This window comes from Gymnoscopelus microlampas (assembly GCF_963454915.1).
Source record: "Gymnoscopelus microlampas genome assembly, chromosome: 5".
In the NCBI taxonomy this organism is placed as follows: Eukaryota; Metazoa; Chordata; class Actinopteri; order Myctophiformes; family Myctophidae; genus Gymnoscopelus; species Gymnoscopelus microlampas.
Window position 1 is genome coordinate 54,879,584 of NC_139942.1, and position 13,308 is coordinate 54,892,891.

General features: G+C 42.9%; 1 protein-coding gene across 5 annotated transcripts; it reads right to left on the minus strand.

Moving 5' to 3' along the window:
• Positions 1-3,529: 3,529 nt before the first annotated feature.
• Positions 3,530-13,045, minus strand: LOC311046360 (NXPE family member 3-like). 5 transcript variants are annotated; one of them, XM_084058614.1, is made up of 7 exons: positions 12,911-13,045; positions 11,973-12,047; positions 8,216-8,383; positions 6,333-7,096; positions 6,167-6,237; positions 5,344-5,559; positions 3,530-4,914 (listed from the first exon to the last, which is right to left on the minus strand). In XM_084058614.1, exons 3-7 carry the CDS (start codon positions 8,303-8,305, stop codon positions 4,346-4,348), a joined length of 1,710 nt encoding a protein of 569 aa, XP_083914740.1. In that variant the 5' UTR covers positions 8,306-8,383; positions 11,973-12,047; positions 12,911-13,045; the 3' UTR covers positions 3,530-4,345. The 5 variants fall into 5 exon arrangements, with proteins under 5 accessions (XP_083914740.1, XP_083914741.1, XP_083914743.1 ...); XM_084058615.1 differs by lacking the exon at positions 11,973-12,047; XM_084058617.1 differs by lacking the exon at positions 12,911-13,045 and having other exon boundaries at positions 3,530-4,899; positions 11,973-12,152.
• Positions 13,046-13,308: the final 263 nt, after the last annotated feature.

The window sequence follows — 13,308 nt, forward strand, 5'->3', positions numbered from 1 at the left end:
TGTGATAAATATAAAGACATTAGAGCATCATTCTTCCGTAAAATTAAAGACGTTATACTAAGAATGTGATTCCAGCATGAATAAGAGAATATGTTCTTGGAGAACATGCACAATATGTGAGGAGTATGTCGTCAACTGAGGGACAGCCATGGACATCTGGCTAAACTAAGTCACTAACTGCTGCAAATCACTGTTACCATTGTCTCATTGATTGTTTTATTGCTTGTTATTCATTAATGTTAGGATGTTATTTACCTGATGTCTCTGTGATGTTGTCACTTGTTATATAATATAATATAAAGCATATTGTATCATGTCAATAACGCATTTTGGTTTGAACATTGAGCTGGATGTTTGTTCTTCATATCTATCCTGCACCAGTGTTTTCTCAGCACTCTGGACTCTGCTCTGAGCTACTGGCTCCTCTGTGTGAGATCAATACAATGTATTAATGTTTAATTAAGATATTGAACATTCTTGAACATAGTAGTGTGCAAAAACTTGGGAAACTCACTGTAACTGTCCCAGATGGAGAGACAGTGGCAGATATAATTATAAATATGTTTTGTTTATGTAAAGTTCATGTACACACTAGGATAAAAGATTCATTTAATTATGAATAAATAGTACTAAAAGTTACAATAAATATATTAAAAAGGTTTATATAGTACAAGATGTAAGGTAAAAACGCTGTGCCCATTGCTTGGAGGGTTTATGGTAAATTGGGCAGAGTCACATGGTCAGAATGAAGCTTGTCAATCAAGTCAGAAGCAAGCAGAGCTGACTCAGAGAAGTCACATCTTGAGAAACTCCAGAGAGAGAGATACAATTGCTATAGTTCTGCACAAGGTTCAAGAGGCGCACACGGTAAATGTTTATTGCATTCTGTGCCTTTTATTGATTTGTGATGTATTGTTGTGTGCATTGTTATTTGCAAGTTAAACTTTGTTGGAAGACTTCATTGTAAGATGACAATAATTGGATGCACCTGTGTGGACTGACTAATCAGAGGACTGTTTCATAATGATTATGGATTCAACTGAACAAATGTATGTTTTATTTCTTTGTAGTTTTCACGGTGTCTTGTATGGTGTCTGTATGGAGGAGTTTGGAGAGTTATGATGGAATACATACCAGAAAAAGACATCTGTATGATGCGTGGACATTTGTTGAACCTGGGGCAGCTACAATAGGTGTTTCAGAATACAGGAAGCATCATCTCCTCCATATGTGGGGACTGACAATTATCACAGACACTGAGCAGAATTTAGCCAATGTCTTATCAGCTCTTGGCTTATTGGGCAATTCCTGCAATCTGCAGGCCTCTCACAACAAATATATGGACATGGCTTCCAAATATGAACACAAGCCGTTTACATAATTTGTAACCATGCTGTATAATAGCATCCTCAAGATGGATTGTGGTCATGGTGCAGACAATGAGGAGGAAACATATTAGGGAACCACAGAGAAAGATTGAGTCTGGCTGGAAGGACCTGTAATCTAGCTTTACTGTAAAGGTGACTACTGTATATCCTCATCAACAGCATTACTTACTGCCCTTTATGCCGGCTGGCATGTAGGGCAGCAACAAAGGATCTCCACTCCTGTCTGTTCGGCCAGCATCTTTATAGAACCCCAGGTGTGATGCAGGGTCTTCAGCTCTCCCTCCACTGGCCTACGCCAGGTGTTCTTGGGTCGTCCTTTCTTACGTTTACCGTCTGGTGTCCAGTGAAGGGCAGTTTGGGTAATGTTGTCCTGCTCTCTACGGATTACATGTCTAATCCCTTTCCACCGCCTTCTCATAAGGATGGTAGCCATGTTGTCCTGTTTACACAGGCTAAGAAGGTGTTGATTTGAGGTGTTTTTTGGGCCTTTCTCTGTATTCTCTGTATTTTCCGTAGGCTTGTGGTGTGGAAGGTTGACAGTTTGTGGAAATCATTTTCTGTCGTTCTCCAACCTTCAGAGCCATATTGCAGGGTAGACAGGACGCTGCGTCCTGTCTGGTCTAATCTCAGCTTGGTGTTGGTGCTGGTACTGGGCCGACTTCCAGACGTTGTTAAGCCTGTGTCTGTATGCATCAACTGCATGATGTTTGAATATTGTATGAGAGACGGTGTAATCTGCAGCAGGAAGGGTATGTTAAAAGGAATTATCCTTATCCTTATGCATCAACTGCATGATGTTTGAATATTGTATGAGAGACGGTGTAATCTGCAGCAGGAAGGGAAGCTAGCTTTCCTTGTAGTTTTAAACCAGTCCAGTTTTGTTGTTGTTTTTGCTGTTGTAACATTACAAGATACCTACGTGCATTAGCTGGTGATAAATGGTGTTCTGTATCACTAGCAGTAGCCCTTACTGAGATCAAACAGTTGTTAATAGTGTATCTCAAGAAATTAAAACATAATATAAGCAAACCTACTATCAGCAGCTTCCAGTGTTGCCAAGTCTGCTTATCACAAGCGACTTTGGGCTTGTTTTTCTGTAAAGTATGTAAATATTGGGGGCCCTTGACATGAAAATGTTTCAGAACCACAGCTCTAAAACAATATTAGATGATGTATATAAGTGTAAGTGTAATAAGTGTAATAATAATAATAATACATTTTATTTATATTGCACTCTACATTTGAAACAAACCTCAAAGTGCTGCAGCACAGAATAAAACATTTGCATACAAACAACACATCTAAAGAAAATAGTGTAAAAAAAAAAAACATTTTAAAACATGGGGGCAAAAGACCTAGGGGGAAAAAACAGAAAATCTAACCGAATGCTTTATTTAAAAAAATCACACCCAGTGTGAAGTGAGCGGTGCTATTTAAAAACAACAGTGGTCATCACAGTGATGGAAGCTCACTTAAAAATAAAAGTTTTTTTTTTTTAAGTGAGTGGTGATATTTATAGGTTATTAATTTCATCATGCGTCTCGTTAACCAATCACAGTACTGAGCAAAGGGTCTGAATACCAATCAGCCAATCACAGTACAGCGAAAGACACATTTTCACGACGGAAAGGTCCCAAACCCACTTATAGGAGCGGCTACACCGCTCAAAAAGAAAGTCTTTAGTCCTCTCTTGAAAACATCAATAGACTGAGGAGCTCTTAGCTTGTCCAGGAGCAGTGGCGTGCACAGGCATTTTGAGGGGCAGGTGCTCAAGTAAATTATGGATGCTAGGTTTCGAGTGGTTATGGTAAAAAGAAAAATCATATCACACAAAGATTTGGCGGACCCCCTGTAGTAACTCTGAGGACCCCCTAGGGGTCCCGGACCCCTGTTGAAGACCCCTGCTGTAAACTGAAAAAGGGAACTTCTGGTCAAGAGGGCAAAGGGCAGGTGCTCTAGCACCACCTAGAGTCTATCTGTGCACGTCCCTGTCCAGGAGTGAGTTCCACAGTGGAGGGGCAGCTGAACAGAAGGCCTGGGCGGAGCCTGGTGATGCTTGGTGATGGGGGCTGGGACGAGCTTTGATGGGGGTGGGAGGAGCTTGGTGATGGGGGGTGGGAGGAGCTTGGTGATGGGGAGTGGGATGAGCTTGGTGATGGTGGGTAGGAGGAGCTTGGTGATGGGGAGTGGGAGGAGCTTGGTGATGGGGAGTGGGAGGAGCGTGGTGATGGGGGTGGGATGAGCTTGGTGATGGTGGGTAGGAGGAGCTTGGTGATGGGGAGTGGGAGGAGCTTGGTGATGGGGGGTTTTGTGGCTTGATCAGTTCCTTGAGGTAGTAGGGGGCATTACCATGGATGCATTGATGGGTTAAAGGAATAGTTCACCCAAAAATAGCCCCATTTGGCACCTCTCCCACCGCTATACAGCTCCGAGATGAGGTTCCACATTACTAGGTGCCTGTAGGGGGGGACGCCGGCGAATATTTTCCACCATGCATGATTCTAACCCTTTTCCGCACATATTTTGCACTATAAACGATTCTTACCCTTTTCCGCACATCGTAGGCCTTTCCAAAAAGCAAAGGTCGCCCCCCCCTGCGCTCTCAGATGTTTGTTAGCGCTCCTTTGAGTCTCCTACTGGATACATTAGCATCTTTCCGCTGGTAATCAAATTACTGGCTTAGGAATGCGACGAAAACTAAAAAAAATCCATGAATTCAACCAGAGTTCTTGTATTCTCTTCGGGAGGAGAGGGGAAGCCAGAGCAGTGAATGGAGTATGGGTGTGATGATGTGCCCGTATTTACGCACGCTCATCACGATCCTAACATCATATGAATGCCGTCACAGGCTGAACCACATGAAGTCTGAGATCCACACTGGAGCCACAGCGTTCCTATGTGGATCCTGATAGCCACATGATTAGATTTGTATTACATTATCACACAAGCCTAGTCGGTCACCTCTGTGTCTGTGGGCAGATGTTCGACAAGAGAACATGGATCATATTTTTGATAATGGGGGGCTGTGGATGCAGACGATGAGGCAGGTCGTGTGCCAGCGTCATCTCCCAGGCGTCCACCAGAACAACACTCAGGCCCTTGAACATGGCCCTGAGCACCCTGTTCTGCTGCCACGAGTACCAGTCACTGTTGGTCAGGGTCTCGTAGAGGTCCAGAGCTTTGAGGTTCGGCGTGCGGACGACCACGAGGGTCCCAGGAGCCCTGTCCAGGAGGCGCGCCACGGACCCTCGGATACCCCGCAGCCGGCGGATGTAGACCTCGACGGGGAACGTGCTGAAGTGGGACCAGACGCCGAGGACCACCACGGTTTCGGGACCCCCGGCCAGGCCGTCTAGCTCGTTGGCCACGTAGCGCAGCTCGCTGGTGGGAACGGTGGCGAAGCGGATCGGGGGCGCGTGGCAGCGGTACTTCACCAGGATGTTATGGCCGGTGTCCACCGCCATGAACGGTCCGACTTGCTTTAAGCTGTGCAGGTCCATCTCCTTGAGGTCTGGAACAGAGAGATCTACACGTTTCACACAGTTGGGGGGAGAGCTCTTATGTCCATGATCGCAACTTGCCTACTCTGATTTTAAACTGTATTAGTATGTCGCTCTGAATAAGAGCCTGCACATAAAACATATTTAACATATTGATTTGATGCTCATATTAACTTTAAGAAGTATTGAGTTGTTTCTTATTTTCACATGCATTCCATACATTTCATAGGGCTAGACCACACATGAACAAATAACATCATCAACTTGCAACACGACAGACATTGCCCCTATTGAGTATTAACTATTTCTAAATAAACTAAATATTTAAGGTGTTTTTAATTTTACATTTTAGTTATAGAGGACAATTATAATGTATAAGGCATATTTGGCTTATTAGCCAGGGATCCTTTTTAAAATCGTGGAGAATGACTGGCCTACAGTACAGTACATGTTACCTGGTAACGTTGCAGTGAGGTACTCGAACCACTGTCTAGCGGTGGAGTCTCCATACATGTGTACGGCCTTGTTCCTCAGGCACTGTGTGATGGCAGAGGCATTGCTGAACTGATGCACTGTGGTGCCACCGAGGGCTCGCCACACTCCCTGGTAGTAATATCCAGAGGGGGGTCCAGAGGGGGGTCCAGGGGGCGTCACGCTGCAGTTCTTCAACTCTGGGTCGTTTAGTGAACAACAAGTAAAAAAACATTAATTTAGAAAACATCACACGGTGGATGTCGGGATCCACATGGGAACAGCGTGGAAGTTGTCGTATCATTGGACACTTTCTAAAAACCCTCTAAAAGGTGGGTTTTAAAGATCCTAAGGGGTATTTCATTTTAAAACACTTCTGGGGTCATTTTAAACATCTGCTCTGGCTTTTCTGCACCCCACACAGTTGTTAGGTTGTTTGATATTCAGACATGCATGCTACCCTCCTGTAGAAGTCCATTGAACTTAATTGTAACCATGTTAGACTCATTGAAAACACACGTCCCTGGTTCTGGTGGCTGATATTGTCCTTCTAATGTGTGTTTTTTTTATTTTTTTAAAAAAGGGGGAAAAAAGAGACTGATTAATTGAAAATACAGACACTCTTGCATTAGAAGGACAATGTAAAGTGTAAAGTTCAATGGACTTATATAGAATGAGGGTTTGTCTGATCAAATAAATATAAAATATCTAAAAATTGAACTTAAAAACTGTCCAGGGTGCAGGATGTTAAAATGAAGACGTTTTTTTTTGTGAAATACCCCTTTAATATCTAGTTTCATCACTCACCTTTTTCCTTAGGCAACACTCTGACACTGTCAGACCCTGAAGCTTTAACTGGGACTTTCATGTTGATTAAACTGTGGAGAAATAGACACAATATTTGTTTAGTATTGAGCAAAACAAGAAGAAAAATGACCAAGAAAACAAGAAATCAGTTTTCCCCCTTGCTTACTTCTGAAAGAGTGTCTGTTCATTAGATCTGATGTTTTGGTTGAAGCCTCCCTTGGCGTGGGTGATGCGTTTGTCACAGTTCAGCTGTTTAGGCTTGTAGCAGTACCAGGGCTCCCCCGTGTGGAGGTCTGTATGATTGCAAAGTGGCTGCTGCTGGCTTGCTGGCAGACAAACATTACAAACTGTGGTTTCAGAAACAGAGCCTGAGCGATACTCGCTCTGGAAGAATATTCTGTCTGGCTGCTCCCTGGTCAGTCTGCGCAGCACGGTGACGGCTTCGCTGGGATGAACCAGTGTCACCTCCACCTGCGCACGGCCCTCCCAGAGCAAGGGCAACACGGCAGAGTAGGAGCCGTTCAGGTGGTCCACCACCTGCCCCGCCACGCCCGCTCCGAGGGTCGGCTCGTGCAGCCGAGCGAGCAAGACGTCTCCCCCGTAGCGTTTGGGCCGTCCCTGGAAGTCGTGCATTTGGATGAGAGCCTGCAGATGCCCCCCTACGTGCCGCTCTCTACCTCCCTCTGCTGGGAGGATAGTGAAGTGGCTGTGTGCGGGGTCACTGGTCTGCTTCAAGTACACGCCTGTAGGAAAGTGTGGATGTTCAGGCCAGTCTATGGAGTCTAGGAGGGAGTGTTCCTCCAGAGCATCCTCAGGAGACAGCTTCTGTCCCTGGCAGCTCCAGAGGCTGAGATTGTGGTGTTGAGGAGGAGAACCTTCAAAGAGGACGATGGTGTTCAAATTGATTTTAAGTGTGATCTGGCGGGTAATCTGAGGGTTTGAAGAGAGGAGATTAACAAATATTAGCAAGACAGACCATAGAAATATCAGTTTAAATTATTACAATTTTTTTTTAACAAAGTTTTATCCCACGATTTTTGTAACCCTTTTTTTCCCCACCCAGTGCAAATTGCCTAAGCTGTAATCCTGGGCTCTACTCTCCCCCTGCTAGCCTGGGGAGAGCCCCGAACTGAGCTCATGCTTCCTTCAATGCATGAGGCAGGGACACAGGAGGGGCGGAGGTAGGGGGGGGTTGAATATACTCAGTTCCATTAGGAAAGTCCCCCCGACTTTTGGGATGAAGAAAAAAAAAAGAAAACAACTCCGACATCTACACTTCATGGGGTACATTTGTTGTACCTTATTAACCGAATTAACCGAAATAAAGTACAAAAAAAAACAACGTCCTTGGCATGAGTGAGCAGGCCGCTTCTTATCACCTGACAGGGGGGGGGGGGGGGGGGGGGGAGTTTCCCCGGTAGGACGTAGCGCGTGGAAGGAACACATTATTCCCACCAGATCCATTCCCCCTTAAATTCTGAAGTTAAAGGCGGAAGGGAAGGAATGTATTGAGTTATGCGGGCCTTCTTTGCTTGTTGGCAGGGACGTGCACAGATAGACTCTAGGTGGTGCTAGAGCTCCTGCCCTTTGCCCTCTTGACCAGAAGTGCCCTTTTGAAAAAAAGGAAAAAAAGGTTTTTGATTTTTTTTTTTCAGTTTACAGCAGGGGTCTTCAACAGGGGGTCGGGGACCCCTAGGGGGTCCTCAGAGTTACTACAGGGGATCCGCCAAATCTTTATGTGATATGATTTTTCTTTTTACCATAACCACTCGAAACCTAGCATCCCTTTTCTGAGGAGAACTTTAGCCATAAATAGCCGAACTACAAGCTCACAACGCCTCGCAGCGCGAGGCGTTGTGAGCTTGTAGATCTGCTATTTTTGGCAAAGAGGTATAGGTGTAGAGGGGAAAAAAGAGCAGACCAAGTAAACAAAAAAAAAGTATAATTTACTTGAGCACCTGCCCCTCAAAATGTCTGTGCACGCCACTGCTTGTTGGTGTTTAGAAATGCAACGCCTTGAAATATTTTCACCGACATCGAAGTTCTCACCTGAAGGGTGTTGATGTCACGCAGCAGAAAGATCAGAGCCGACAGCGCCAGGAGCAGGAATATGACTGCAAACTTTTTACATCGATGCATCTTCTTCACCTCGAATTCTCGAAATTCCTCCCTGTCACCACCATGGTAACAGTGTGTGTGTGGCGCTGCTAACAGTCCCTGTTATATAGTAAACCGGGGAAAAAAAGATATGAGAATGAGAATTAAGGAGAAAGTTGGACAGCAACCGTAGTCTAATGGTAAATGGTGCATTTATATAGCGCTTTCTTTATCCAAAGCGCTTTACATTGATTGTGCCATTAACCCATTCACACACACATTCATACAACGATGGCGGAGGAAACCATGCAAGGCACCAACCTGCTCATCGGGAGAAATTAGGGGTTCGGCGTCTTGCTCAAGGACACTTCGACACTAACTCTAGGGGAGTGCCCCAGCCCGGGATCGAACTGGGAACCGTGCGTTTTTTCCGGTCCACTCTACCCGGCCACTCTACCCCTGAGCCCCATGCAAGTCTATTGTGCTCCGTTGGCACTCACTGTGTACTGTTACTGCAAATAGACCGTAGAGTCTCATCTGAAACTATGGGGAAAAGCTGTAGTAACTCTGAGGACCCTAGGGGGTCCTCAGAGTTACTACAGGGGGTCCGCCAAATCTTTGTGTGATATGATTTTTTTCTTACCTTAACCACTTGAACTCTAACATCTCTTTTCCGCGGAGAACTTTAGCCAAAAATAGCCGATCTACAAGCTCACAACGCCTCGCAGCGCGAGGCGTTGTGAGCTTGTAGATCTGCTATTTTTGGCAAAGAGGTGTAGAGGGGGAAAAAGAGCAGACCAGGTAAACAAAAACAGTTTAATCTGAAACACAATTTTATACGATATAGAGGGGGGTCCCTGCTTCATCTCTCTCTCAGCTAAGGGGGTCCTTGGCCTGAAAACGTTGAAGACCCCATGACTTACAGTACAGTATACCAAACATGATTAAGCACAATTATTCCAAGCTACACGGCGAAGATCCTGAGTGTTAATATAATCCTGAGAATGTTAAAAAAAAAAGAACTGTAAGGGCTCAAGAGTTAAATGAACGCTCAGGATATTAGTGTGTGTCTATTTATAACCAGGACCCTCTGGCAGCCAGAACAACAACATGGGGACACAGGGAAACGACCAACTCTATTCCAGGGCTCAGAGTTCAGCAGAGTGACTGTATAGTGACGGGATCCCCTTGGCTTGACACGTTCTGGGTTTTAGAAGAGACTTGGACAAGGGAACACTTTGCTGTCGCAACACCTCAAGCCTGATGACTCTTTTGTTCATGCTATAGCCTGGAGGCTTTGTTTGTAGTCATGAGTTATGGACCAGGATTGTGTTACTTAACTCTTTATGCCGGCTTTGGTATGTAGAGCAGCAACAAAGGATTGTATGGCACTTCTTTTTTTTTTTACTTAAGTAAAAGCATCAATACTTCATTGTAGAAATATACTCTGTTACAAATAAAAGTCCGGAATTCTAAATGTACTCGAGTAAAAGTTCAAAAGTAGCGGCATCAAAATGTACTTAAAATACCAAAAGTAAAAGTACTCACAATGCAGAATGTCCCATCTCAAGTTTTCTTAATGTATAAAAATGTTTTGAAAATAGCCGATCTACAAGCTCACAATGCGTCGCGGTGCGACGCATTGTGTCAGTATGCTCTTCTCTACCAAACCATTTTCCCTGCCTTTATCTCTTCACTTTTCAGATGGAACACAGTTGGAGAGAGTTGATGAGTTTAAATATCTGGGCCTCTGGCTCGATTCTCAGCTCTCTTTTAAGACACACATAAACTCAGTGGTACAGAAAATAAACTTCAGCCTGAAAATATTATACCGGTCCATTAACTGCTTCACTTTTCAGATTAGAAAAAGAGTAATCTCACAACTATTATTACCAATATTAGACTATGCAGACATTATATACCAGAATACCTCGGATACAAACCTCTATCCCCTTAATGTAATCTACAACAGTCTTTGCCGATTTATTTTGAGGTGTCCTTACAGAACCCACCACTGTATCATGTACGAGTCGCTTGATTGGTTAACACCCGCATCTAGAAGACACTCTCACTGGCTGCTATTTCTTTTCAAATGTATATACTTTAATTATCCTCACTATTTAAAACAATATTTACGTCCCTTCAACTCACCATACAGCCTAAGAAATACAGAGTACCCTTACTTCATTATCCCTACCAGAATCGATAAAGAAGTTGGCCGACGTGCCTTTAAATATAAAGCCCCATCCGATTGGAACGATCTCCCCAGTTCCCTTAGATCTATTAACTCCTCTAATACTTTTAAAGCATCCATTTTTACACATCTGCAAATAACCTGTTCCTGCTTCTGATTGATTTCTGTTTCTTACAATCTATCCTGTGAATAATGAGTTATATACCGCATGTGCATGACTGAATTACGTGTATCTGCCTGGGCATGTCATTGCATGTTTACCGCATGTGCATGTATATAATGTCTGTAGCTCCTACTCCTGTTTTTGTTCTCTAAGCCTTACATGTCTACATTACATTATTAATGCATGAAGTCTGTTAACTTGTTAGTACTCAGGCGGGTGGGAGCGGCCAGTTTCAGGAGAGCATATGTCTTATGTTTTGTTTTGTCACGTTTGTTTTGTCCTGTTTATGTACAGCTTGCATGGATGTATCTGTTGTATTGTATCGTCCATTGTATTTCTTTGTATTTCTGTAAAGAGGACCCTCTCTAAAATGAGATGAAACATCTCAAGGGGCTATCCTTTCAATAAAAGGTACTATATATATATTGTGAGCTTGTAGATCGGCTATTTTCAAATTGCCAAAATGTATATAGGGCTTAAGTGGTTAATGTATGTTTTGTAACAATAATCAAAATCTACAAAGTAACTAGTAACTAAAGTTTTCAAAACATTGTAGTGGAGGTAAAAGTACAATATTTGCCTCTGAGATGTAGTGGCGTAGAAGTAAAAGTACTGACAATTGGAAATACTCAAGTAAATTAAAGAAAAGACCTCAAAATTGTACTTAAGGACAGAAGTTTGAGTAAATGTACTTGGTTACTTTCCACCACTGGTATGACACCATTTGACTTTGGCTTAACTGAGCGATGCAGCAGGATAACGGGTTGTTGTTGCCTGTGGTCTAATATCACCCAAGAGCATGTAAGAAATGTTCTATTTACAGGCATATTATTGCTTTTTAGAGGTCACTGTTGCTCATAAACGTCTGATATGGCATCGAGTGGCTATGCTATGTAGAGTACAGTACAGCTGCTGTAGTGTAGATTCAGTTTTATGGTTGGGAGTGGCAGAAAACTCAATTTAGAAGCAGTTTATTGTACATTATGCTATGGCTAGATTGTTTTTTTCTGCTGACCAGCTGTCAAGAGATGCTTCACAGTCACCAGAACTTCACAAAAGATTAAAAAAACAAGAGTATAGGTCTTTATGTATATTTTAGTGTTCTTTTAGGTTTTATACCTTTTATTACAGGGTTTATTTCAACAAATAAGTAAATCTTGTATTATTGATATACAGTATGCAGTTTGTACATTTAAGATATTTTAGTGAAATAAATGACTTAGTGAACTTGACAGATTGTATATTTATAGCCATTACAATGGTACAATAGTCAGACTTGTGTTAGTTGTATAAAGATGTGAACAATGATCGTGTGAATACAAACAAAGACAATTATACTGTATGAGTCTTACCTTTGATGATTTGTTCTTCCCCCTATTGCACACTATTCACACACGTCCATCCAGCTTATTTATATCCACGATGCACTGAAAACAGTTCTCTTGTATGGTCACAGGCAGCCTGAGAGGGGTGTGTGTGTGTGTGTGTGTGTGTGTGTGTGTGTGTGTGTGTGTGTGTGTGTGTGTGTGTGTGTGTGTGTGTGTGTGTGTGTGTGTGTGTGTGTGTGTGTGTGTGTGTGTGTGTGTGTGTGTGTGTGTGTGTGTGTGTGTGTGTGTGTGTGTGTGTGTGTGTGTGTGTGTGTGTGTGTGTGTGTGTGTGTGTGGCTGGCTTATGTCTGCATGGAGGAAAGCCTCACTCAACAAGTAGAGGCCTGCAAGTGCAAACGTGTGGCGATAGTGTTCTGAAAATATCTCATGCTTTATCAGTTGAAAAGAGTCCACAGCTGTATACCGTGCACTGTGAGACAAATACACTTTCTTTAAAATGAATAACTATGTAACGATCAGTGTTTCACATACCAACATTTTACTGGATACATTCTAGCATTGTATTGTTACAGTCGGATGATGACCAGTGGTTGGAAAAGTACTCAAATGTTTTACTTAAGTAAAAGTATCAATACTGCAATGCAGAAATGCTCTGTTACAAGTAAAAGTCCGGAATTAAAAAATCACTTGAGTAAAAGTGCAAAAGTATTGGTATCCAAATGTACTTAAAGTACCAGATGTAAAAGTACAAAAATGTTTGAAAATAGCAGATCTACAAGCAAGCTCCCAACGCGTTGCGATGCGTTGTGAGCTTGTAGATCGGCTATTTTCAAATAGCCTAGGTATAAAATAGGGCTAAAGTGGTTAATGTATGTTTTATAATGTAATAATGTATATCCGCAAAGTAAATAGTATAAAATAATTTTCAAATAATTGTAGTGGAGTAAAAGTACAATATTTACCTCTCAGATATAGTGGAGTAGAAGTAAAAGTATATAGACAATTGGAAATACTCCAGTAAAGTAAAAGTATCTCAAAAATGTACTTAAGTAGGCTACATCACTTGAGTAAATCTACTTAGTTACTTTACACCACTGATGATGATGACTCTATGAACTCTTTCCACCAAGTCCAGCCACAGTCAAACCCACAAAAAAGTCCTGAGCCATCAAACAGCGACCAATCAGGAAAAGAGGCGGGGCTCTGGTTTGCAGCCGGCGGTTGCTATGGTGAAACAGGTGGTTGCTATTTGCCGGGGAGTCGTCGCCTTTTGATGTGCCTGTGTGTCCTGGCAGATTGTAATTATGTTGTATATTCAATCATGACTCGAAGTTTCCTGACCGTTTCTAAACAAGTCCAG

Bases quoted from the DNA above. Each gene is read 5' to 3' on its own strand.
- LOC311046360 (XM_084058615.1), bottom strand. From the start codon at position 8,305: ATGCATCGATGTAAAAAGTTTGCAGTCATATTCCTGCTCCTGGCGCTG. The intron at 5,560-6,166 runs GTGAGTGATGAA...TAAACGACCCAG, and splicing joins AGTGTTGCCTAAGGAAAAAG to AGTTGAAGAACTGCAGCGTG. The intron at 4,915-5,343 runs GTAACATGTACT...TGAAACGTGTAG, and splicing joins CCTCACTGCAACGTTACCAG to ATCTCTCTGTTCCAGACCTC.